Below are 22248 nucleotides of genomic sequence, written 5' to 3'. Positions count from 1 at the left end.
CGGCTAGTTGATATTCAACCTGTTCTGGAGGGGGTTGCACTCCCCCTAAAGGATCAGGTTCGTAGTTTGGGGGTGCTCTTGGATCCAGAACGGTCACTTCAGGCACAGGTGAACTCAGTGGCACGGAGCACTTTTGATCAGCTTAGGCTGGTATACCAACTACGCCCTTATCTGGACAGAGACAGCCTTGCTACAGTTATCCATGCTCTGATAACTTCTCGTCTGGATTACTGCAATGCGTTATACGTGGGGCTGCCTTTGAAAACGGTCCGGAAACTTCAGCTGGTCCAAAATAGGGCAGCAAGATTGTTAACAGGGACTGGCCTGCGAGCTCATATTACGCCAGTACTTTTCCAGCTGCGCTGGCTGCCAGTCCATTTCCAGGCCCGATTCAAAGTGCTGGTGTTAACATTCAAAGCCCTTAACGGCTTGGGGCCAGGTTACCTGAAGGATCGCCTCCTCCCATATGTGCCTGCCCGGACCTTAAGATCATCAGCAGCGGCCCTTCTCCGTGAGCCCCTGCCAAAGGAAGTGAGGCGGGTGGCTACTAGGAGGAGGGCTTTTTCTGTTGTGGCACCCCGGCTCTGGAATGAGCTCCCTAGTGAGGTTCGCCTGGCGCCTACATTGTACTCCTTTCGGCACCAGATGAAGACCTTTTTATTTTCCCAGGCATTTTAGCATTTTAGCTTTCTAAATTTTTATCTTTGCTGTTTTAAATCTGTATTTTAAATTCCTGCACTGCTGCTAGGTTTTATTGTGGTTGTATTGTTATATTGTGGTTTTGTAGCAGCCATATCGGGGGTCAGACTAAGTAGCCTCATGCAGTCTCATGCTTCATGTTCTTGCTGAGCTCTTTCTCCCTTGAATACATTGTTGTAAGCTGACGAGACACAGGAATTCCTTGTCTTGTCAAAGGTCATACAATTGTATATCTTGTTCTCTGCTGTTCTCTTCTGTTCTCTCCTTATCATGGCTACCCTATAACCCAGTTCTTGTATTATAAACAATAGTGCTAAGAGAAGAAATGTTGAGGACTGCAACCCCACGCGGGAGGGGGAGGAGGAGCCATTTCATATGTGTCACAATGTCTATAAAAACAATGTGCTAATGTAAATCGGGGCTTCTGGCTCTTTGGAAATGATTCCAGCCTTAAGCCCGCGCGTTAAATAAAGAATCTCTTTTTCCTTCACTCCGTGGTCTCTCTGACTCTGGGTTCTGCAACATAAATGGTGCCGTGACTCGGATGTGGCAGGCTCTGAGCCAGACAGGTGGCAGTTGCCTGCTCTTGATCGCCGCACCGGGAAGACGAGCTCGGCGCATGCCTCCCTTTCTTGGCGCCACCGACCTTTTTGTCGAGTGAATGGGAGAAAGCCTGCACCGGGATCGCCCAAACGGCAGCGAGCGGCAAGAGAACCTTGGGAAGCGGAGGAAGGAACTTGAGCCCTGCCTGTATCGCAGCTGCAATTGAGTTGAAACCCACATTGGAAGCCTTCAGGAGAAAGGCAAGTATATGGGAAAAAGAGGGCCCTGCCTTTAGGGAGAAAGGCCACTGGGCAGAAAAAAAGAGGGCCCCGCCTCATGAAGGTCAGTGTTGGTGGTATACGTATACAAAAAGAACCTACTCCTTGCGGGTAGAAGGGGGGCCTGATCACACCCCCGAGTGGGCGCCAGTACCCAGCACGCCAGTACTCAGTAGGAAGCTGGGGAAGCCGTTTTCCGCTCTGGTAAAAAGTGGGAAAAGTGGGTGGCAGGGACATATGGATGCAGTGGAGAGAATGATTGTGTGAGTGGCTACTGCGGTTTCTGACGCATACCGTTGACCGTCCGGGTGCCCAGGCCAGTAGCAAAGTGCGTGGTGTGTAAAATCCTCTTGTGTCGGCCAGTGAGACCCCTTACTCACTGACCAATTCCCATTCCCTAATTGTGTCTGTCTTCAATTTAGGAGGGAGGCTATGGGTGGTGGGGGAAGCAAACCTTGCACCCCCTTGAGATGTATGTCAAACAAAGAAGGAAAAAGGTTTTTTTAAAAGATTCAGAATAGAGAGAGAAAACAGCAAAAAGCTCAAGGTCAAGCTGAGAGAAAAAAAACAAGATCTGAGGCTGTTAATTAGAGAAATGTTGCAGGACAGTCTGGCTTTTAACAAAGCGTGGGAGCGTGAGAGTGTAAGGCCGAAGAAGTAGCTGTTAGCCTAGCGCGCCGAGAGAGGGGGGGGCAGGAAAATTGCCCACAACGTTCTGAGTTGTGCAACATCATCACCTCGCCTAATTGAGATGAAATCCCTAAGAAATGGAAACTGAAAATGACGACCCAGAAGATGAAGGCAAAATAAAAAATAAAGGTGAAGAATCAGCCCCCAGAGCACAGGCTAGACCCCTCTTCGAGTGAAAAGTGTGCCATAAGACTGGCCCAAAGCAGAATGAAGCGGAGAGACCATGTTGAAGATCTCTGTCAAGGTAACCGTGTTTAGCTTTGAACTGTGTTAAAATTGCATAGAGCCTGTAGCTACTGACCATCAGCTATATGATTTCTGAAGAGCGTAACCATTAAGCTTTTTCCGTGGGATTCCCTGCAATGAAGAAATCTCACTGATTTGAGTGTCCAGTGTTACACTGCCTAAGTATGTGTGCTGAAGAGACCGAGAAACCAGACAGCATGTTCCTGGCCAAGCCAAAATCACGCTACTACCATGCTCCTGGAAGCTGCAATAAACTGTGTAAGCTGGGAGACCCAACCTGATTGAGAAGAAAAAAAGATATTGGAGCAACTGTCTTAAAAAACAATGAGATCTGTGTAGCTAGCTGGCTGACGCTGTCAGTGATGTTACAACTTTAAATTAAGACTGTTTTCCTGTTTGAGACCCCAGCGAAGAAAGCTGACCCGAGTTATTTGTTGCCCGTGCCAAAGCAAGAATTTGGCTGCCCTGTACCTCATCGTGTCCTGTTTTGAGCTTGGGATTTACAAATACAGACAAACTGAGAAGCTTGCCTTTGAAGTCCTGCAAATCACCCCACCGCCTCCCCGAAGATTAATGGCTGCCTGAAAAATGCAAGTATAAAGCGATGCCCATCACCCCCCAGCGTCCTGAGTTTCAGCACTCAGTGTTTCAGTGCTTTCGTGTACCAGGTTAGAAGAGAAAAAAAAAAGAGTAAGTTTTTAAAATGTCTGTGAGAGAACCTGACAGAAGTAAAATAAAATTTACAGAGGAGTTGCCCAAGTTAAAGCGTCATGGCTAGAGAGCTGAGCTGTGCCGCTCTGTTTAGACAGAGGCCTTGCTAAAAAGTTAAAGGCCCTTGTCTGTCAGAAGGGGTGTAGGGCCACACTTTCCCTTTTTAAATTGATGCAAAAGTAGAGAGCCTTTGCTGGAAACATCGCATCTTCATTGCCCAGAGCCTTCTCTGTTTGCCTCCATCACTGTCTGGGCTTTTTAGAGACATTCTGCACATGGACTAAAATTTTAAATTGTCAAAGACTTGCCATGGACAGTGCTGTGAAGCTTTTGATAAACTTGAACTCTCATCGCTGTGGACCATGTGTCTGTGTTTGTAGTCAGCTCAGTGTACAGCAGGCTGAGTTTGATCTATGACTTTTAGATTTCCTTCTGCCAGAACTCATGCAGCATAGAGTTGCTGATGCAAAAATGGTGACCTAGAACTCTGCGTGTGTGGGTATGCCCGTCCCTTGATTTTGATGAGCCCTGAGCTTTCAGCCAGAAGAGCAGTATGATTGCTGGATCTGCTCCATCATGCCTTACCATGCAAAAAGTGCTTTCCATTCATAGTGTTAAATTGCAGAAAAAGTTTGTTGTATATATTTTATGATTTCTTAGATATCATAAAGTATATGTGATATTTGCAGATTAGTGTTAGTTGCAACTCCAAATGATACTAAGTGTGGTTCCCAATGGATGACAAGGAAAAAAGACAAAAGCAAGTAAAAAAGAAGGAATAGAGAAAGTAGCAGACAGATAGAGAAGAGAGGGGAAAAAAAGAAAGAAAAGGCAAGAGGCAAAGAAAAAAAACATTTGTAGAAAAGAAGCATGGCCACAGTTGCCCCCAGGATAAATTAAAAGCAGCTAATTGTGCCTGGAGCTTATTACCTGGGGTAAAGTAGCCACAATAATGTAATAGTTCTTTAAGATGAAGAAAATGTAACTAGAAGGAGAAGAAGAGCCTATCCCAAATGTGTGTCATTGGGACTAGTGTAAGGCAGAAAGGTTTAAGTAAGTGAGTTTAACTTGAAAAAGACAAAGAAACAAGGCTGGTGCATGGATCAGAAAGTTTTATGTAAAAAGTTTGAAACATGATCTGCAATACAGACAGATCAGCAAAGAAAAAGAAAGCAAAAGAAAGAGAAAAAAATTGTCTTCCCATACTAATGAATAAAAGTGTTATCAAGCACTTTGGGAAGCGAAGTTGTTTACAGGAAGCTGTGCCTGAGAACCAAACACTTCTAGCCTATGCTGAAAATGCTTGCTAGTGTTGTGTTGCCTCATGTATAACATGTAACATGTATGGTATAAAACCCATTTAGCCCAATAGCTCGTGGTTCAGAGAAGCTGTCTGATCCAACCATTAAGTACGCCTGTGTGCTGTAAGTTACCCAATAAAGTCTCCTTGTAAATAAATCCCCCCCTCGCTGGAATCCCAAAACACAAGTGGGGCTAGAGCGCCTCACCCAGTATCAAACCCTGCTGTTAGAAGCCATGAAAGCAGGTATGAAGAAGTCAATTAATATGACCAAAGTGTCTAAAGTGCTGCAAGGTGCCACCGAGGCCCCAGAGCGTACTTGGAGCGTCTTTCAAATGCCTATCGCCAGTACACCCCCCTCGACCCAGAGGCCCAAGAAGACGTGGACGAAAGAAGAAAAGAAGAAGACCTGGCAGAGGCAGAAGATTCTTAAAAAAGAACCAGTGTGCCCAGTGTGGACAAGATGGACATTAGTGGCATGAATGCCCAAATAAAATAAATCAAATACACAAAGGAGAAAACCAAAGGGGCCAGAATGGGCGAGGAGGGAGACAGCTTGAGAGGGGCCGTAACATTGACTGTGAGGGACCGTGACATTGACTTCATAATTGACACTGGAGCAGCATCAAGAGCAAGCAAACCTTAGCCTTAAACAAGAAGTCCAAACACTGAGCGAAGTTCCTCAAGCCCAGCCTGGCTTTGTCTTAGAAAATAAGCCATTCCCATCACAGAAGTTCATCCTTTCCAACCAAGAGTTAAAGTATGAGTTAAAGAGGGAAAAATAACCCTTTGACTCCCAGATGGAGAGGACTGAGAACTGTCATACTTTCCACCCCCGCAGCTATGAAAGCAGCTGGAGTTAAACCCTGGACACATTAGACATGAGTCAAGAGAGCGAGAGGGGGAAAGTAGACTGTAAACAGAAATCCTGAAAATCCTTTAAAAATCATTCTGAAAAAGCAGTAAGAAGACTCAGGCTAGACCTTACTGTGGACACACTGGGAGACTGTCCCCCTGCATACGGTCAGACCTGCAACTGGAGAATTGAAGAAGGGGACTAGACCCTACTGCAGCTTGCCAGGTGAATAGCTGCCCAGCGTACGGTCAGATCCCAAAGAAGATCAAACATGCGTGTTGTAGTGTTAGTAGTGTTGCATTGTGTTTCCTTAATAAGGTGCGGAAAGGGGGGTCTGCCCCTGGAAAAAGAAGTTTGTCCCAGTGATTTGCTGATAATTACTGGCTTCACCTGGCTAACATCACGAGAGTAAAACATTTTTGTTTGCCAAGAGGTATACCTGCAGACAGGTTTATTAGCTCTTGCCTAATGCCTGTCTGTAGACATCCTGGGAAAATTCAAAAAGATACCATGTTAAGAGTTTATGGTGTAAGTTTAACTTATTCCCAAAATGCTAATTGGGGCGTAGTTGCAAAGATCCTACCCCCTACAGAGTTCACTCTACGCACCCCCATCGTTGCTGAAACAAATGCTACGTGTGCACGAATGCTTAATTGTCAAAAATTTTCCAGAAAATACAAAGCTATCCCTGGCCCCCTTCCACTGTAATAAAATTCAAAACATATCTTTTAATGATGCCCACATACTTTTGCCTCATAGTTTTAGACATGTAGTTCCCGCACTTGGTCATTCATTCCTGCCAACTTGTCTAATAACCACCCATGTTGCCTCAGCCGCCAATTGAACTGGTGCCAATTCTTCCCCTGTGGCCCAAGAAAATCCGTCGACGGAAGCCTCGAGCACTCCAACTAACTAAAAATTGTAATAGTCATGTGCAGTTATATTTTGACTCAGAAAAATTGGCCTTAGCAATGTCACTGGTTAGGGTTCCAGGTTTAGCCTTGGCTAATTGTCTAAAGATCAACCTCACGAGCATTGTCATTGTTAAATAAAGAGTTGCGTGATCTAAGAGGTGCAGTTCTAGAAAACAGAGCTGGTATAGATTACCTCTTCCTTCTTCATCATTTAAGTTGTGAGACACACCAAAAGCTCTGTTGTTTTAACTTAACTGATAATGGCAATGCTGTAGATGAACAGATCGACAAGCTGCACAATATAGTAGCTAACAAAACAATTAGCTCAATTAGTTAACCCCTTGGCTTCCAGATCTTAGCTGGCTTGAAGCATTGTTCATCCTAATTCTACCAGTGTTGTTCATAAAAGTTCTGTTATGTCTCTGCGTTCCTCGTCTTATGCGCTGTTTAACCAATCTGTTTTATGTCTCAGCTAGTAAAACTGCTGCCCTCTACGCTCTAATAGCCCAACAAGAGGCTAAGTAATATGTATGTCACAAAAAGCTTCGTATAGTTATCAGAAATGCTATAATTGTAATGAAATTATGCATTTAAGGGGGGAATGTAGCAGCCATATCGGGGGTCAGACTAAGTATCCTCATGCAGTCTCATGCTTCATGTTCTTGCTGAGCTCTTTCTCCCTTGAATACATTGTTGTAAGCTGACAAGACACAGGAATTCCTTGTCTTGTCAAAGGTCATACAATTGTATATCTTGTTCTCTGCTGTTCTCTTCTGTTCTCTCCTTATCATGGCTACCCTATAACCCAGTTCTTGTATTATAAACAATGGTGCTGGGAAAAGAAATGTTGAGGACTGCAACCCCATGCGGGAGGGGGAGGAGGAGCCGTTTCATATGTGTCACAATGTCTATAAAAACAATGTGCTAATGTAAATCGGGGCTTCTGGCTCTTTGGAAATGATTCCAGCCTTAAGCCCGCGCGTTAAATAAAGAATCTCTTTTTCCTTTACTCCGTGGTCTCTCTGACTCTGGGTTCTGCAACAGTTTTAATGTTCTATATATTTTAAATTGTTTTATTGTGTGTTGTTTGGTTTTAATTTCTGTGAACCGCCCAGAGAGCTTCGGCTATTGGGCGGTATAGAAATGAAATAAATAAATAAATACATACATACATACATAAATAAATGGGAACACAAAACATGGAAGCCTCTATGCACGCAGTCTTTTAGTTCGGACAACAAATCCCACCCGTTTGTGGTGCCTTCTTTGCCACCGCGAGGCTGAGGAACATGCAAAGAGCCGTGCTGGATCAGGCCAAAGGCCTCTCTAGCCCAACATCCTGTTCTCAGTGGCTGACCAGCTGCACCCGTGGGAGGCCCACAAGTGGGACGAGAGCCCACTCCTGCCCATGTTCCCCAGAAGCATACTGCCCCGTGGGGAAAAAGAGGGAGCGAGGGAGATGAGTCAGGCACGGGGAACATCTGGGCATGCTCCAGCAGGACTGCCCCGTCCAGTTGACGCCGACTGCCCCGCAGGAAGCACATCAGATGCTGGCTCCTGCATTCGTTTTTGCTTCACAAGCACATAGTTCTTTCTTTGTTGCACTTTGTAAATATAGTAACTCATTTTGAGGACTGTAGTCGAAAACTGGGATATAAATCTATTAAATCAATACAAATTATGAATAGCCATCATGACCAGTAGCCATGGATAGCCTCATATGCCATGAATTCGTCTAACCCCCTTTTAAAGCCATCCAAGTAGGTGGCCATCTCCACATCTTGTGTCAGCAAATTCGATTATTTAACTATGCGCTGAATGAAGATGGACTTCCTTTTATTTAGAACCTCAGTGGGTTCTAGTACTGTAAGAGGGAAAGAAAAACTCATCCCTATCCACTTTCTCCACACCATGAATAGTTTTGTACACCAATATCATGTCTCCCCTCACTTTTTCCTAAGCCAAAGAACCCCAAATGGTGCAACCATGCTTCATAGGAGAGTTGCTCCAGCCCCTTGATCATGCCTTTTTCTGCGCTTTTCCCAGCTCTACAATTTCTCTTTTGAGGTGTGATGACCAGAACTGTACACAGGATTCCAAGTCTGAGCACACCGTAGATTTGTATAAGGGCAGTATAGTCTGGGCAGTTTTGTTTTTAGATTCCTTCCCTAATGCTCCCCAACATGGAATTTGCCTTTTTCATAGCAGCCACGTGCTGGGCTGACGTTTCCATCTTTGAGATTCCGTTCACAGTATACATAATGTGCACCAATGCAGCTACTGCCGGCTATTTAAAAATGGGTCTGCTGTGGGGTGTTGGGGCCTCCATACCTTTTGCAGTTGAACTGTTAGTTGTCTCTCATCCAGTACCTGTGACCCAGAGTGCAGCCTCAAGGGCCTGTTGAGCTCAGAAGAGGAGAAATCAGGGCAGAGGGAGCCTGGGAACAGAAAGCTCAAGTCATCGGTTTCTCCTAGGTTAAGGAAGGGCCGCTGGCCACAAACAAGAGCACCCGCTTTGTATGCAGGAGGTCCCAAGTCACATCCTGGGTGCATCTCCCACTAAAAGGGAGCTCCGGAAGCACAACGGTTCCCAGAGGCCTTGGAGAGTGGCTGCCAAGCGGAACAGAGTCCTGCACGGGGTGGACCAAGGATGTGACTCTGTAGCAGGCAGGAGGATGGCCTCAGAGGCTCACCCTTTCTATGGGGTCCTTCTTTGGCATGGGGACAGGGGTCTTAAGCACGGGGGCTAAGAATGAAAAATAATGGCTCCCGCTGTTCCACAACCCCATGCGTTGATGGACCTGATGCTAGGAGGAAGAAAGGCCGTCGTTCTCGATGGGTGTTTCACAAGGGCGGCCTCTGGGTGGGATGCCAGAGTGCACCCGGAGTTGCTCTCTTTGTGTAGCTAGGACAGAGGGTGAAACCGCGGGAAGTGTGGTTGCCTGCCGTGCCAGCACCAAGGGGCCACCAGCCACTCTGCCAACTGGCATGCTGTCAAATGCCTAAACCCCAACATTGTGTCAGAACTGGACTGGAAGGGGAGGGCGCCAGTCCAGCCCAAGAGAGAGCAGGGTCCACCATTCCAAAGGTTTAGACATGTTGGGGTTGTTCAAAGAATATGTATATATATGTATCTCTTTTTTCTACCGGCTTATTTTGGATGTTCTCCAGTTTTGTCTGACCCTGGCATTTTTAAATTGCCAATGGTGTGGCAATGACAGCCCTCTCTTGGCCACTTTAGGATTGAAACCCAAGTACGCTGCAAAGACCCGGGGACTTTCCAGGTATGTTGTCTCCCAGGAGGACGGATTAGAGACGTGACTGAAAGGTTGCCTGCACTCATAAAGTCCACTGACAGGTATCCCTTTCTTCTCATCCATGTGGGAACAAATGATACCGCCAAGCGGAGCTACGGAGAAATCACGTCAGACTTTGAAGCTTTGGGAAGGAAACTCAAGAACTTTGGGGCCCAGATAGTTTTCTCATCCATCCTTCCAGTAGTTAGAAGAGGGAAAGGGAACAAAAAATACTCCGGGTGAATGACTGGCTATGAAGGTGGTGCCGACGAGAGAGATTTGGATTCTGGGACCACGGGCTATGCTTCCTGGAAGATGGGCTGTTGGCAAGGGACGGGTTGCACCTCACAAAGGCTAGGAAGAATGTGTTCGGCCACAGCATGAAGAACTTCATCAGGAGGGCTTTAAACTGAATCCTACGGGGAAGGGAGATGTAATGTTGGGGGTAACAATGGACGTAGGCGCATGCACTGCAATGGAGAGAACAGCTCTGATAGCGCCCAATAATAGTCTTCAGACACATGTAGGAAGAAACTGGACTATGAAGCACATGGTCTTCGATGTCTATATACTAATGCCCAGAGTATGGGAAACAAACAGAACGAACTTGAACTCTTAAAACAGGAGGGAAATTATGACTTGATAGGTATAACTGAGACCTGGTGGGATGACTCTCATGACTGGAATACAGCAACTGAAGGATATAACTTGTTCAAAAAGAATAGGAGGAACAGAAAGGGAGGTGGGGTTGCACTGTATGTGAAAAAGACATACCTCTGCACAGAAATACAGGAGGATGAGTTTGGTAGCCCCATCAAGAGCGTCTGGATCAAAATAAAGGGAGCAAAGAATAAAAGGAACCTGGTGGTTGGAGTCTACTACTGGCCACCCAATCAAGGAGAAGACGAGAACGAAACGTTTGAAAAGCAAATAGCCAATGTTTCAAGGAAGCATGATGTAGTAGTAATGGGGGACTTCAATTTCCCTGATATTTGTTGGGAGACAAATTCTGCAAAACATGGCCCCTCCAGGAAATTCCTGACTTGTGTGGCGGATAACTTCCTCCTACAGAAAGTAGAGGAAGGAACTAGAGGATCGGCTATCCTTGACTTGATCCTAACCAACAGAGATGACTTAGTGGATCAAGTAGCAGTTACAAGAACTCTGGGGGAAAGCAACCATGTTGTACTTGAGTTCTTGGTTCTAAGGGAAGCAAAAGCCGAGTGTAGTCAAACGCATACCCTGGATTTTAGGAAAGCTGATTTTAATAAACTCAGAACAATGATCAGTGAGGTCCCATGGCAAGCGACGCTAACAAGAAAAGGACTCCAAGATGGGTGGGAGTTTTTAAAAAATGAAATTCTCAAGGCACAATTACAAACAATTCCAACAAGAAAAAAAAAGGTGGAAGACAACCGAATAAGCCAATGTGGCTTCACAAAAAGCTTAGGGATGACCTGAAAACAAAAAAGGACACATATAGGAAGTGGAAAGAAGGCCAAGCAACAAAGGAAGAGTACAGGCAGGTAGCACAGAACTGCAGGGATGGCGTCAGGAAGGCTAAAGCTGAGAACGAGCTGATGTTAGCAAGGGATGCTAAAAGCAACAAAAAGGCTTTCTTCAGCTACGTGCATAGTAAAAGACAGAGGAAAGAAATGGTGGTTCAGCTATTAAATAAGGATGTCAAAATGATAACAGATGACAAAGGACAGGGGAAGTGCCAGATGACTGGAGGAGGGCTAATGTTGTGCCTATCTTCAAAAAGGGTAAAAAGGAGGAACTTGGGAACTACAGACCTGACATCAATCCCTGGGAAAATTCTGGAGCAGATGATAAAGCGATCCGTCTGTAAGCACCTTTATTTTATTTATTTATTTATTACATTTATATCCCGCCTTTTTTCCTCTTTAAAGAACTCAAGGCAGTGTACATAATTCTCCTCCTCTCCATTTTAGCCTCACAACAACAACCCTGTGAGGTACGTTGGGCTGAGAGTCTGTGACTGGCCCAAAGTCACCCAGTGAGCTTCTATGGCTGAGTGGGGACTAGAACCTGGATCTCCCGACTCCTAGTCCAACACTCTAGCCACTACAACACCTTGACAACAATGCCGTGATTACTCGAAGCCAACATGGATTTGTCAAGACCAAATCCTGCCAGATGAATCTGATCTCATGTTTTGATCAGGTAACCTTCCTTGTGGACTGTGGGAATGCTGTGGACATCATATACCTCGACTTCAGCAAAGCTTTCGACAAAGTGCCCCATGATATCCTGATGAGCAAACTAGCGAAAAGTGGGCTAGATGAAACAACGATCCGGTGGATCCACAGTTGGCTACAGAATCGGACTCAAAGAGTGCTTAACAGTGGGGTCTTCTCAAACTGGGGAGAGGTAACGAGCGGGGTACCGCAGGGCTCAGTCCTGGGCCCAGTGCTCTTCAACATTGTTATTAATGGCTTGGAGGAGGAGGTGCAGGGAATGCTGATCAGATTTACAGATGACACAACATTGGGCGGGATAGCTAATACTTTGGAAGACAGAAACAAAATTCAAAGTGATCTGGATAGACTGGAGCACTGGGCAGAAAACAACAGAATATTTCATAGGGATAAATGCCAAGTTCTACACCTAGGAAAAAGAAACCGAATGCACAGTTACAAGATGGGGGATATGTGGCTCAACCACACTACAAGCGAGAAGGAACTTGGAATTGTTGTCAATCACAAACTGAATATGAGCCGACAATGTGATGTGGCTGCATTAATAGAAGCACAGCTTCCAAATGATGTGTACTAGTTCCCCTCTACTCAGCACTGGTTAGGCCTCATCTGGAGCAGTTTGTCCAGTTCTGGGCACCACACTTTAAGAAGGATGCAGACAAGCTGGAGAGGGTTCAGAGGAGGGCAACAAAGATGATCAGGGGACTGAAAACAGAGCCCTGTGAGGAGAGACTGAAGGAACTGGGCATGTTTAACCTTGAGAAGACTGAGCGGAGATAGGATAGCGCTCTTCAAGTACTTGAAAGGTTGTCACAGAGAGGAAGGCCAGGATCTCTTCTTGACCATCCCAGAGTGCAGGACACAGAAGAATGGGCTCAAGTGACAGGAAGCCAGATTCCGGCTGAACATCAGGAAAAATGTCATGACTGTTAGAGTAGTACGACAATGGAGCCAATTCCCTAGGAAGATGGTGGGCTCTCCCACACTGGAGGCATTCAAGACAAGGCTGTCAGGGATGCTCTGACCTGGATTCCTGCATTGAGCAGGGGGTTGGGCTCGATGGTCCTGTAGGCCACTTCCAGCCCTACTATTCTATGATTCTATGAATGACGTGGAGGAAGCAGCATCCTCTCCTCGGTCATCGGAGAATGAACACCCCCCTCCCCAGAGTCTGACTGCAATCCAAGCTCCCTGAGGAACTGCTGGCTGCCATGTTATTTCTTGCTCCCCACTAGCCCTGTTTCCTTCCCTCCTGTACCCATGAACACCCTTCCTTCTGCCCTCAAATGACACCCTTTTTCATTTCAACCAATGACCATTTTTCACCCTAAAACTCACCCTTGACGCCACTACCCACATTATCTTAGAACTTACTCATCTGCAGTGCCAACATCTAAAAATCCCCCCAATGGATCAAAATTGTGTCCATCTACTTTTCTCCCTCCCGAATTTGGACAGACACACACACTTCTTAGGAAATACATCGTACTTCTCAGTTAGCCATCATTTCACCTACACTTGCTAGGACTGCTAACATCTATGGTATTTTTGCACTCTCTGTTAAACCAGTAAACGCCAGTTCTGGTTGAAATACTTTTAAATAAACTGCCTAACTTTTTCTATGTCTTAGTTTATTGAGATTGGTTTATTACTCCTTCAATATCCTTGTCTCTGACTTCCTGATTCCTCTGAGGCGACGGTGCCTTTTTCCAGCTGTGTGCGGTGACTCCCTTGCATGTGCTCAGGGTCCTGGTCCGAATGGCCACACGCACGTTAGCCCGTCTACAGGTTAACATGTGGGGGGAGCATTTCCTCATGCAGGTTTCCCTCTTTGCTGCTTACCGGAGCCCTCCTGCTGCATGCTGTGCCGTGATGAGGAGCAGAAAAGGAAGCTGGAAGGTTTCTGCACTGAGCCGGGCTCACGGGACAAAGAGTTGGCAACCGTGGAGCTCTGGGGGTGAGCAGGATCTGCAGAGGCAGAAAGTGGGGGGAGGGCTTAGCTGGGGATCCGCGTTGGGGGAGGCAGCAGGGGGAAAGCTCTCAGAAGAGCTGAGGCACAGCTCCTGTGTTTCCCAACCTGTGCCCAGAAAAAGCTGTTTCCCTGGCCCCAGCACCCTCTGCACAGCCCCATGCCCAAGCTCTCTCCTCTAGGGACACACTTGCAGGCTCCCCTCACCCCACTTCCACCTAACAGCCAGGGGGGCTATCCCAGGGAACACCCCCTCACCCGCCAGCCCTCCCTCTGCTTGTTCCCCCTGCTCCTTCCACAGCTTTGTGCCTAAGGGGAAGGGAGGCCTGGGCTGGACTTACCTGCATAGCGTGGGAGTTGCCGGGAGGAACCAGCCAGCTGTTCGGCTCCCTGCAAGACAGCAGGGAAAAGGAGCCTCGTAGTTAGAAGCTGCACTCATAGCGGAGAAAACAGCCGCACTCTGAAAACTGAACAAACCGTGCAAGGGAAGGGAGGGCGCTTATCTGTTGGCGGCAGGGGGCTGTGCCTGGGGGCCACAGCAAAGCATGACACATTTTCTGAATGGATGCCATCCACAGAAAGTGCCCTGATCCTGGTCTCACGCACACCCCAGCTGCAACCTGGCCGTACCTGGCTGCGGTGCTTCAGCTGGAGGAGGCTGCTACAGCTGTTCTCTGCCAGGCCACTGAAGGGGAACAGGAAGCACCGTCAGAAATCAGGACTGCCCAGGATGGGCCTACGCCACTGACGCCAAGGGACCATGCACCAGGGTATCTGCGGGTGCCTCGCTCCGCCCCCACATCTGGCGCCCCCTTTCCAACAATCAACTGCTGGATTGTGACAAGGAACTCCAATCTCCCTTTTAAAAAAGGAATGAAAAGGAGCAACAGTGATGGCTGCTAATGGCATCTGGTGGCCAGAGACCAGGGAAACCAGGGTTCAAGTCCTGCCTCTACTGAGCACAGTGTGACTTTGGGCTAATTACTCCTCACCCCCCAATCCATAAAATGGATTTTTGGGGTTAGTTATCCCCCCCCCCAAAAAAAATCCTACCTCACACGGCTCTTGTGAGGACAGAAGTGAAGACGACTACGAAGTGCTTTGCAAATTAGAAGTGCTCTTTCGATGGGAAAGAGCAGCACTAATATATTAAGGGAGTTTCGGGTCATCCTTAGAAGAACAGGAATATTGTGAGGAGAAGGAAGGAGGTTAGTTCCCAATGGTCTTCACTGAGGAACCCAAAAAGTCTGTTTCCAGGAACATCGGGGGGGGGGGGTGGACTGGGGCACTCCCAGGAAGGAACAGGAAGCATTTCTGCCTTAATCTGCCAGGCAGCCGGTGCATACAACTGCAGGCAGACCTGAATGTGTCAAGCTGCAGAGAGAAAGAGTCATGGCCACGGGCTCAAAATCAAGGGTGGCTCTGCTGGTTTGAGACTCTGGGAAGGAACATTCCTGCTGACACATGCGAAGGCAGATGCGGAACATTCTCAAAGGGAAACGCTTGCTTGTGAGAGGGATCCTGGCTGCAGGTCCGGCCCTCGCTGGGAGGGGCTTGCAGCAGGCCCCAGGGAGCCTCGAGCCACCCCGGTCCAGTACCTGTCACGTTTCTCTACCCCCTGGCCCCCCAGGGGCCGCCGCTGCTGCTGCTGCTGGCGCTCCCTCTCCTGCCACAGCTGAAAGACCTCGGGGCGACGGCGCTCCTCCCCAGATGGCGCTGGCCGGGTCAGGATGGCCTCACCACTGGCCCGAGAGAGGGAGGAAGGGGGTCAAAGAGCTGGAGGGGACCCACGCCCCAGCGGGGGGTGGAGCCAGCTGCACATAGCTGGGCCTCCAGCGCCAGGAGCCATATGGAAGCGAGCTGAGTTGCGGGGGTGGCGGAAAGCCACCGTCTGGCCGGGAGGGAAAGCCCTTCCAGACCATCAGGGTGACCGCCCTCCCAGGGGCAAAGCCCCAGCTGAGGCATCCCAAGCAAGACGGGACCGCGCTCACCTTCAGAGCAGCCCCCTGCTGCCCAACTGCAGGCAATTCCTGATGGCTAGGAGGAGTTGGAGAACCACCCCCACCCACCCCTCTGCAAGCCCCACCGCCAAAGCCCTGTCCTGAGCCTGGGGCCCTGGCCCTGAGGGAGGGGTTTGGGCAAGGCAGGGACACATATATGAAATGATGGGCTCAAGTGACAGGGAGCCAGATTCCGGCTGAACATCAGGAAAAACTTCCTGGCCGTCATATACGACAATGGGGCCCATTCCCGAGGGAGGCGGTGGGCTCTCCCACCCTGGAGGCATTCGAGACGAGGCTGGAGAGCCGTCTGCCAGAGATGCTCTGACTTGGACTCCTGCACTGAGCAGGGGGCTGGCCTCGATGGTCCTGCAGGCCCCTTCCAACCCCACTATTCTATGATCCTATGTGGGGGAGACAAGAGAGGACGACGATTGTGGAGGACAGTTCACAAACTGACAAGGAAGGTTCGGAAGGCAGCCTGCCTGGCCTGAGAGGAGGCTGCACCTGGCACATGAGGGGTCTTCTGGAAGGCCCCTCCCCGCCCAGCCCTCCAGAACAAACAGTGGCTCCGCGGAATGCCAAGGAGTCGAAGGCCGCCAGGGGGCGCACCGCACCTGCCCGTCGGTCCCAGCTCTGCAGCACCCACTTTCTGGAGAGAGCTCTTCAACGCCTTCGAGGGTTCCTGCAAGGGGGAGACCAAGCAGCGGAGAAGGAGAAGGGTCCTGCTCCTGTCTCCCACCAGCTCACACCCAAGAGGCAGCATGGGGGGCCTTGGATCAGACAGGCCAAGCCCTGCACTCCTGCCCCCGTCAGACCGCGACCCTTAGAGACACAGAAGGCGGGTCTGAAGCCGCGGGTCCGAAGACTTGGGCCCCTGCCCAGCTCCAACACCCCAACGCAGCTTTCGCCACCTGGTGCCCTCCAGACTTCCTGGGCCAGCTCCCATCGGCCCTGGCCAGCAAGGCCAACGGTCAGAAGTGCTGGGAATCGTAGTCCAAAACCTCTGGGGGGCACCAGGGAGGAAGGCTGATTTAACACCACCCCTCGCCCAGCCTGGAATCCAGGCGCGGTGGTGCAGAACCTCAGGCCTCCCCACTGCCCCGGGGCTTCCCGGAAGGCCACATCCCCTCTCCCGGCCTCAGCTCCTCTCCCCCGCCTCCGATGCCTGGGCGGAAAGGCCTCCCGGGCAGAGCTGCTGGCAGCAAGTGTGCTTCCTGGCTGATGGCCCAGCCCCTTGCCACCTGCTTGCCCTGCTGGAGGCGGCTCCAAGAGCTTCTCCCAGCTGGGCCGAGGCCCTCAGGCCGAAGGAGGTCCCGTGCCCCCGACCTGCACCGCCTCCCCTCTGCCTCCCAGAACCCCCGCCCCATCCCTGTCCCACGCACCAGTCCCCCAGGAGCCACCTTCCCAGTGACACTGGGAGATCCTGCGTTCAGGGCCCACGCCCAACGCACAGCAGCCCGCGGGCTGCCAGGGGAGGGCCAGAAGGGCCAGAGTGTCGGAGGGGGCTGGCCGGAGCACCACGTTTACCTGCACAGATGCGGCCCCCCAAGAGCCACTCCCCGACGTGCCCGTCCCTGTGGCCACTGGGGTGTCCTCCTCCTCCTCCCCATTGACGCTGCTGTCGGTACAGTCTGTCTGTTCCAGCTCACTGGCATCAACTGGGGGAGCAAAAAACTGGGCTTAGGGCTCTCCTCTCTTTTCACCCTCAGCCACCCGGCCAGTTCTCACCCGAAATGCCAAACTAGTATCCAAGCGGGTCTAATAGCCATCCTAGCTATTCACCTGCCCCATTGCGCTTCTCCTTGAGCTGCCTGGGGTCCCGGGCCAATTCAGCAATGCGGAAGGAGAGGTCTGAGAACTCCTCTGTGGACTGAGAGGAGGAGGAAAGGGAACAGTCTCAGAGGAGATGCACAGAAGCCCTCTAGAGAAAGGCAGGCAGACAAGGGCTGGAACGGAACACACGATGGTTCAGCACTGGGAGTCCCACAGGCCCCCTCTTAAAGCAAAAGTTGGCTCTTCCGTTCTGGCTGCACAGGGACTAGGGCCCTGGGGAAAACCTCCCCCTTTCACCAGCGCAAAAATTATTCCCGTGGCCAGAGCACGGCCTCGCTGTACCTCATTCCCCGACCACCGTTTGCTTCCACTGTCGACACTGTTGAAGCCTGAATCCAGGCCGCCATACAGCCGCACAGGGTAGAAATCATCTGGGAGGCTGGGGTGTGTGGGAGGGGCGAGGAATAGGAGAGACACACAGCAGTGTTGTGGGGGGAAAGATGCTCCAGGTGTTCCCCTTCTCAAGACCCTCTCCCTCTCGCTCTGTGGGAGCAGCCTCCCCTCAGATACAGTCTCCCCACATCAAAACCGGTGCTGCACAGGACAGGCTGCTGTTTGATGGGGGGACGGCAGCTTGGCAGCATCTCCTCCGCCTGCCCAGCCAGCCGTGTTCCTCACCACGCGCCAAAGCCAGCGGGGCGGCTCCCTCGGGCAAACTCTGCCAGGTCCGGCCTCACTGTGCTGCAGGCCTCCATGTTGAGGTATTTGAAGATGTGGATTTTGCCCTTCAGGCAAACCTGTGGGAAACGGAGATGCCAGGCGCAGTCCAGAAGCGACCCCCGGAGGACGAGGGAGCCGCCTCTGCTCAGCGAGCCCTGCTGGGAGAGGTGGCAGGAGCCCATGCCCCTCTGGATGTCCGCCAAGCACCACGCGCACCACTCTCGTAGGGCAGGCAGCTTGTCTGCCCAGGCGGCCAGATCAGAGGGGGTCTCAAGGCAGAGGGAGCCCCTCGAGTCCCTCTTCCTCCAGCCACGGAGCCGCCCAACTCAGTTCGAGCCACCCGCAGAAAAGGAGCGGCCAGAACCGGGGTGCTGGCAGCCGCCACACACAGCTGCCGCAGAGGCAGCCGCCGGGGCCAAGGCAGCGAGCGACGGTGCGGGAGGCAGCCTGCGGAGAGCGGTGTCCTGGGTGAACCCCCCCCCCCCCCGGAATGGGGAGGTCTGGCCAGAGGAAACAGGCCTGCTGCAAGCCCTGGGGAGTGGGGAAAGGAGGGAGGCGGACAGCCAGAGCATGGGGGCATGGATGTGGGGATTTCTGGAAGAACCACCAAGGACACAGATGTGTCAAAAGTGGGTCAGGCTGCAAGGGGAGGGGGTGTTGGTGGCTTGGGGGCAGCCATGGGTCAGTGCCTTGCTCCCAGAGCAGTGTTTGGCCCTTGCCTACTCGCTGGCTCCCCCCGCCCTGCCCCGCCCCGCCCCACACACGCTACCTGTGCAGGTGGGGACTGCAAGGGGTTATTCTCCAGAAGGATGCACTGCAGGTGTTGTAGGTGGCGGTAGCAGACAGGAATGCGAGTGACACGGTTGCAAGAGAAGTCCAGCCGCACGAGGGGCAGTTCGGCCAGCTCTGAGGAGGCACGAAACGATGGAGGCAGCTGGGGGGGCACCGCCGTGGCCACGGGAAGCACGGGGCCACGACGAGGGAGCAGCGCCTGGGAAAGCGTGCGTGAGCCGCGAGCAGCACCGAGGCAGCGAGGAGGAGGCTTCTGCCCGGCAGAGAAGAGCTGCGCGCCAGCAGCCGAGCCAAGAGCTGCCCACAGAGCTACTGACCTTCTGGGAGGCTGACGATTTGGTTCCTCCGAACGCTGAGGTCCCGAAGAGACTCCAAGCCCCCCACACTTGCTGGGAGGGACTGCAGCTCATTGCGGCTGACGTCCTGGTCAGGAGGGAGTGCAAAGCCACGGGTGAGCGAAGGGCCTCCCGCCGCAACCCACCCCCCGCCCCGCAGCTGTCTGGGGGGAAGGGGCATGCGGGGTGCAAGGGAACCACACCGTCCCTCCGAGACCACTGATAGGCGCTGTCTTGCCGGGCTGCCTTTGAAGGCCGTGCAGACACTTCCGCCAGTCAGAAATACTGGCAGTGAGGTTACTAACTGTGACCAGTCGAAAGGGATGCAGTTTACCAGCACACTGGATCCCAGCCCATTTTGCTAGGTGCTAGAGCTTACCTTGACAGCCCCGCATGGTTGGGACTTGGGTCCCTGACGGATCACCTTCTCCTGCACGAGCCTGCCCGGGTATGAGCGTCTTCCGCCAGGGAGGTCCGACTGCCTCCAGAATGAGGGCAGGGTGACTGGGGAGATGACAGGATCTGCTCTTCTGTGGCACCCCCTTCCCCCCACCCCAGGGAGCTTTGCCTCAAGGTCTGCTGGCACCAGGGGAAGATCTGAGCTTTTCCCTGGTGGCCACCAAGGCCCTGCTGCTGCACTGGTGGTACTGAAACCAACTTTCACTGACGCCGCTGTCATCGCCGTTTTATGTCCTACTTTTGTGAGCCACTCTAGGAGCTTGAACCAAAGAGCAGAAAACAAACTGTCTGCAACAAGCATAGTGGTGCCAAGGGGACAGAGGAAGATCAAGGGTCACACGCAGGCATGCGCGTGTCTGGATGTTTCCGTGTGCCATTCACAGGGGCAGCTCTCCGAAGGGACCTGGGCTGGGCGGGTTCTCTGCCCCTACTGGGACATTAGGGGTAGAACCCCGGGTGCAAGGAGCAGAGTCCCCACTTCGCAAGCAACTCTACGCATTGCTGAGGACCACAGCTCAGTGGTGGAGCCCCTGCATTCAATGCGGAAGGTCCCCGTTTCAATCCTCAGCAGCTTTTCCGGGCAGGGCTAGGAGATCTGCACCACCTGAGACAAGGGTCAGCCCCCCAGCTCTTTGTAGTCAGGCATCTCAGAAGTGACATGGGCTGGGCGGGCCGGGAAGGCGGCTCCCCTCCCACAATTACGTGATCTCTGCCCCTTCTGGGCCATTAGGGGCAGAATACCAGGTGGATGGAACAGAGGCTCCAGCCCCACCCACATTCCTCTTTGGAAGGCTCAGCGGATGAGTTTTGCTCCTACTCAAATTTCAGCCTGTCTCCATACTGGAGGAAAGGGAGGGACCCAAGCAAGGCTGGCGGCTGTGGCTGCTGCAACATGGGGCTGGCGGCTGTGGCTGCTGCAACGTGGGGCTAGGCTTAATGGTTTGAGGGATGTAGAGTCTGGCCGGGAGGGTAGAGGGTCTGGGTTTGGGCAGCCTTTGGGATTCCTTCCCCCATGACTCCCAGCCTTGTTTACTTAGAAGGAGCCACCACGGCTGAGAAGGAAAGGGGAGCGCATGGCAACCTGACAGGGTCCCCTTCAGAGGACTCCGGCAGCCCAGGCTCCCCGCATGCTGACTCACCAGCTGGCGTAGGCTGCCGAGGGAGCCGATGTCGTCAGGCAGGGTTGCCAACTTATTATTGCTGGCGATGAAGACTTTGAGGGGCAGGCGACAGAGGCAGGAGGGCAGGGAGGCGAGCTGGTTCCGGCTGAGGAGAAGGAAGGGAGAGGCAGCACTAGCTGAGAGGACGGCCTCTAAGGAGGGGGGGGCTGCATCCTCACTGGCAAAGCAGCGGGGGCGGGGGTCTGCTCCCTCCAGCAAGATAATCCACCACAGGATAATCTCATCAACCTGCCCAGGGGGACAAGAGTCCCCATCCCAGTCCGCCATGCCTTTCTCAATTTACCTGACATTCAGGTAGGTGAGGGCCTGGAGGTTGGCGATGGCCGGAGGGATGCTGCGCAGGCAGTTGTGGTACAGGCTCAGCCCTTCCAAGGACATCAAGTGGCAAGTGTCCTCGGGCACCTCAGCAAAACGGTTGCGGGACAGGTCTGCAAAGGAGGGGGAGAGGACAGCTCACCCCCGAAGCACTGCCCCTCGGCCCCTGCAGGAGCCCCAGGGCCCCTCTGCCCCGCTGCAGGAGGCCCGCTGACAGCCCGCCCCGGCCTCTGCTCTGGCCTCGGGGGGGGCAGCGCGAAGCGGGGCGCACCTTCGGCCGAGGGCCAAAGTCCAATCTGGGAAAGGACAGGGGGTGGCACTCCTTAGGCCCCGCCCCCATCCGGAGAGGGAAACACTTGGATCAGCAGCTGATCGGAGAACAGACCTTTCCCCTGCTGCACGGTAGCAAAGGCACAGCAGAGAAGAGCTCTTACTGCTGGTCAGCAGCTCATCAGAGAGACGAGCTTTTCCCTGCCCCAAGACAGGGCAGAGCCTAAGGAAGAAGCTGGCAAGCTGGATCAGGAACCCCCGTGGGCTGTATCAGTTTCCCATTCCTGGTATAGAGAGAAAGGAGGAGAAAATACCGGCAGCACACGAGTACTCCCCCCGCACCATTCCTTTCCAGACCCCACTGTTGTGCCACCAGAGGCGGAAGGAAGGGTTGCTTCACTCAGCCCTCTCCAAAGGGGGAAGACAGGGCCGTTTCTCCACTGCGAAGGTGAAGCCAATAATTTTTCCTTGCAACATAATGAAGTTCCACGTTGGTTAGCACCTCACTCGAAATCTAATTAGCGAAAGCAGAGGGTGGGACCTGGGGAGCATGTTCCCTGCAGGCTCTGTGCCCTTGTTCCAGAAAGTGCAAGCTTCCTGTTTCACACTTCTGGGAGCCTTCAGAAGAAATCTTTACACAGCGCAAGTCACCATGTACCAGGATGGGGTTCTTTCC

General features: G+C 51.9%; 1 protein-coding gene across 3 annotated transcripts in view; it reads right to left on the bottom strand.

Annotated features, from left to right (window-relative positions):
- Positions 1-22248, bottom strand: part of LRCH4 (leucine rich repeats and calponin homology domain containing 4) — a 67238-nt gene that overhangs the window by 7674 nt on the left and 37316 nt on the right. For 2 of the 3 annotated variants that reach the window (XR_014784014.1, XM_084806916.1), the window contains exons 2-15: positions 21271-21415; positions 20946-21072; positions 19330-19435; positions 18990-19126; positions 18179-18297; positions 17843-17939; positions 17510-17597; positions 17255-17385; positions 16342-16409; positions 15323-15466; positions 14355-14409; positions 14066-14114; positions 13598-13723; positions 8569-8675 (exon numbers count right to left, since the gene is read on the bottom strand). Coding sequence is in view for 2 of the 3 variants with exons in the window: in XM_084806916.1 (XP_084663042.1) it covers positions 8569-8675; positions 13598-13723; positions 14066-14114; positions 14355-14409; positions 15323-15466; positions 16342-16409; positions 17255-17385; positions 17510-17597; positions 17843-17939; positions 18179-18297; positions 18990-19126; positions 19330-19435; positions 20946-21072; positions 21271-21415 (1499 nt within the window). In the remaining variant the exon portion in view is untranslated. Of the gene's footprint in view, positions 1-8568; positions 8676-13597; positions 13724-14065; positions 14115-14354; positions 14410-15322; positions 15467-16341; positions 16410-17254; positions 17386-17509; positions 17598-17842; positions 17940-18178; positions 18298-18989; positions 19127-19329; positions 19436-19726; positions 20207-20945; positions 21073-21270; positions 21416-22248 lie in introns of those variants that run through there. The other variant, XM_084806915.1, reaches the window with a different exon arrangement.

The sequence above is a fragment of the Heloderma suspectum genome, chromosome 6 (assembly GCF_057233095.1).
Source record: "Heloderma suspectum isolate Gila_16-S chromosome 6, 16-S_ref, whole genome shotgun sequence".
NCBI lineage: Eukaryota > Metazoa > Chordata > Lepidosauria > Squamata > Helodermatidae > Heloderma > Heloderma suspectum.
The sequence above is the reverse complement of the archived record's forward strand: the minus strand, read 5'-3'. Positions and strand labels throughout refer to the sequence as shown.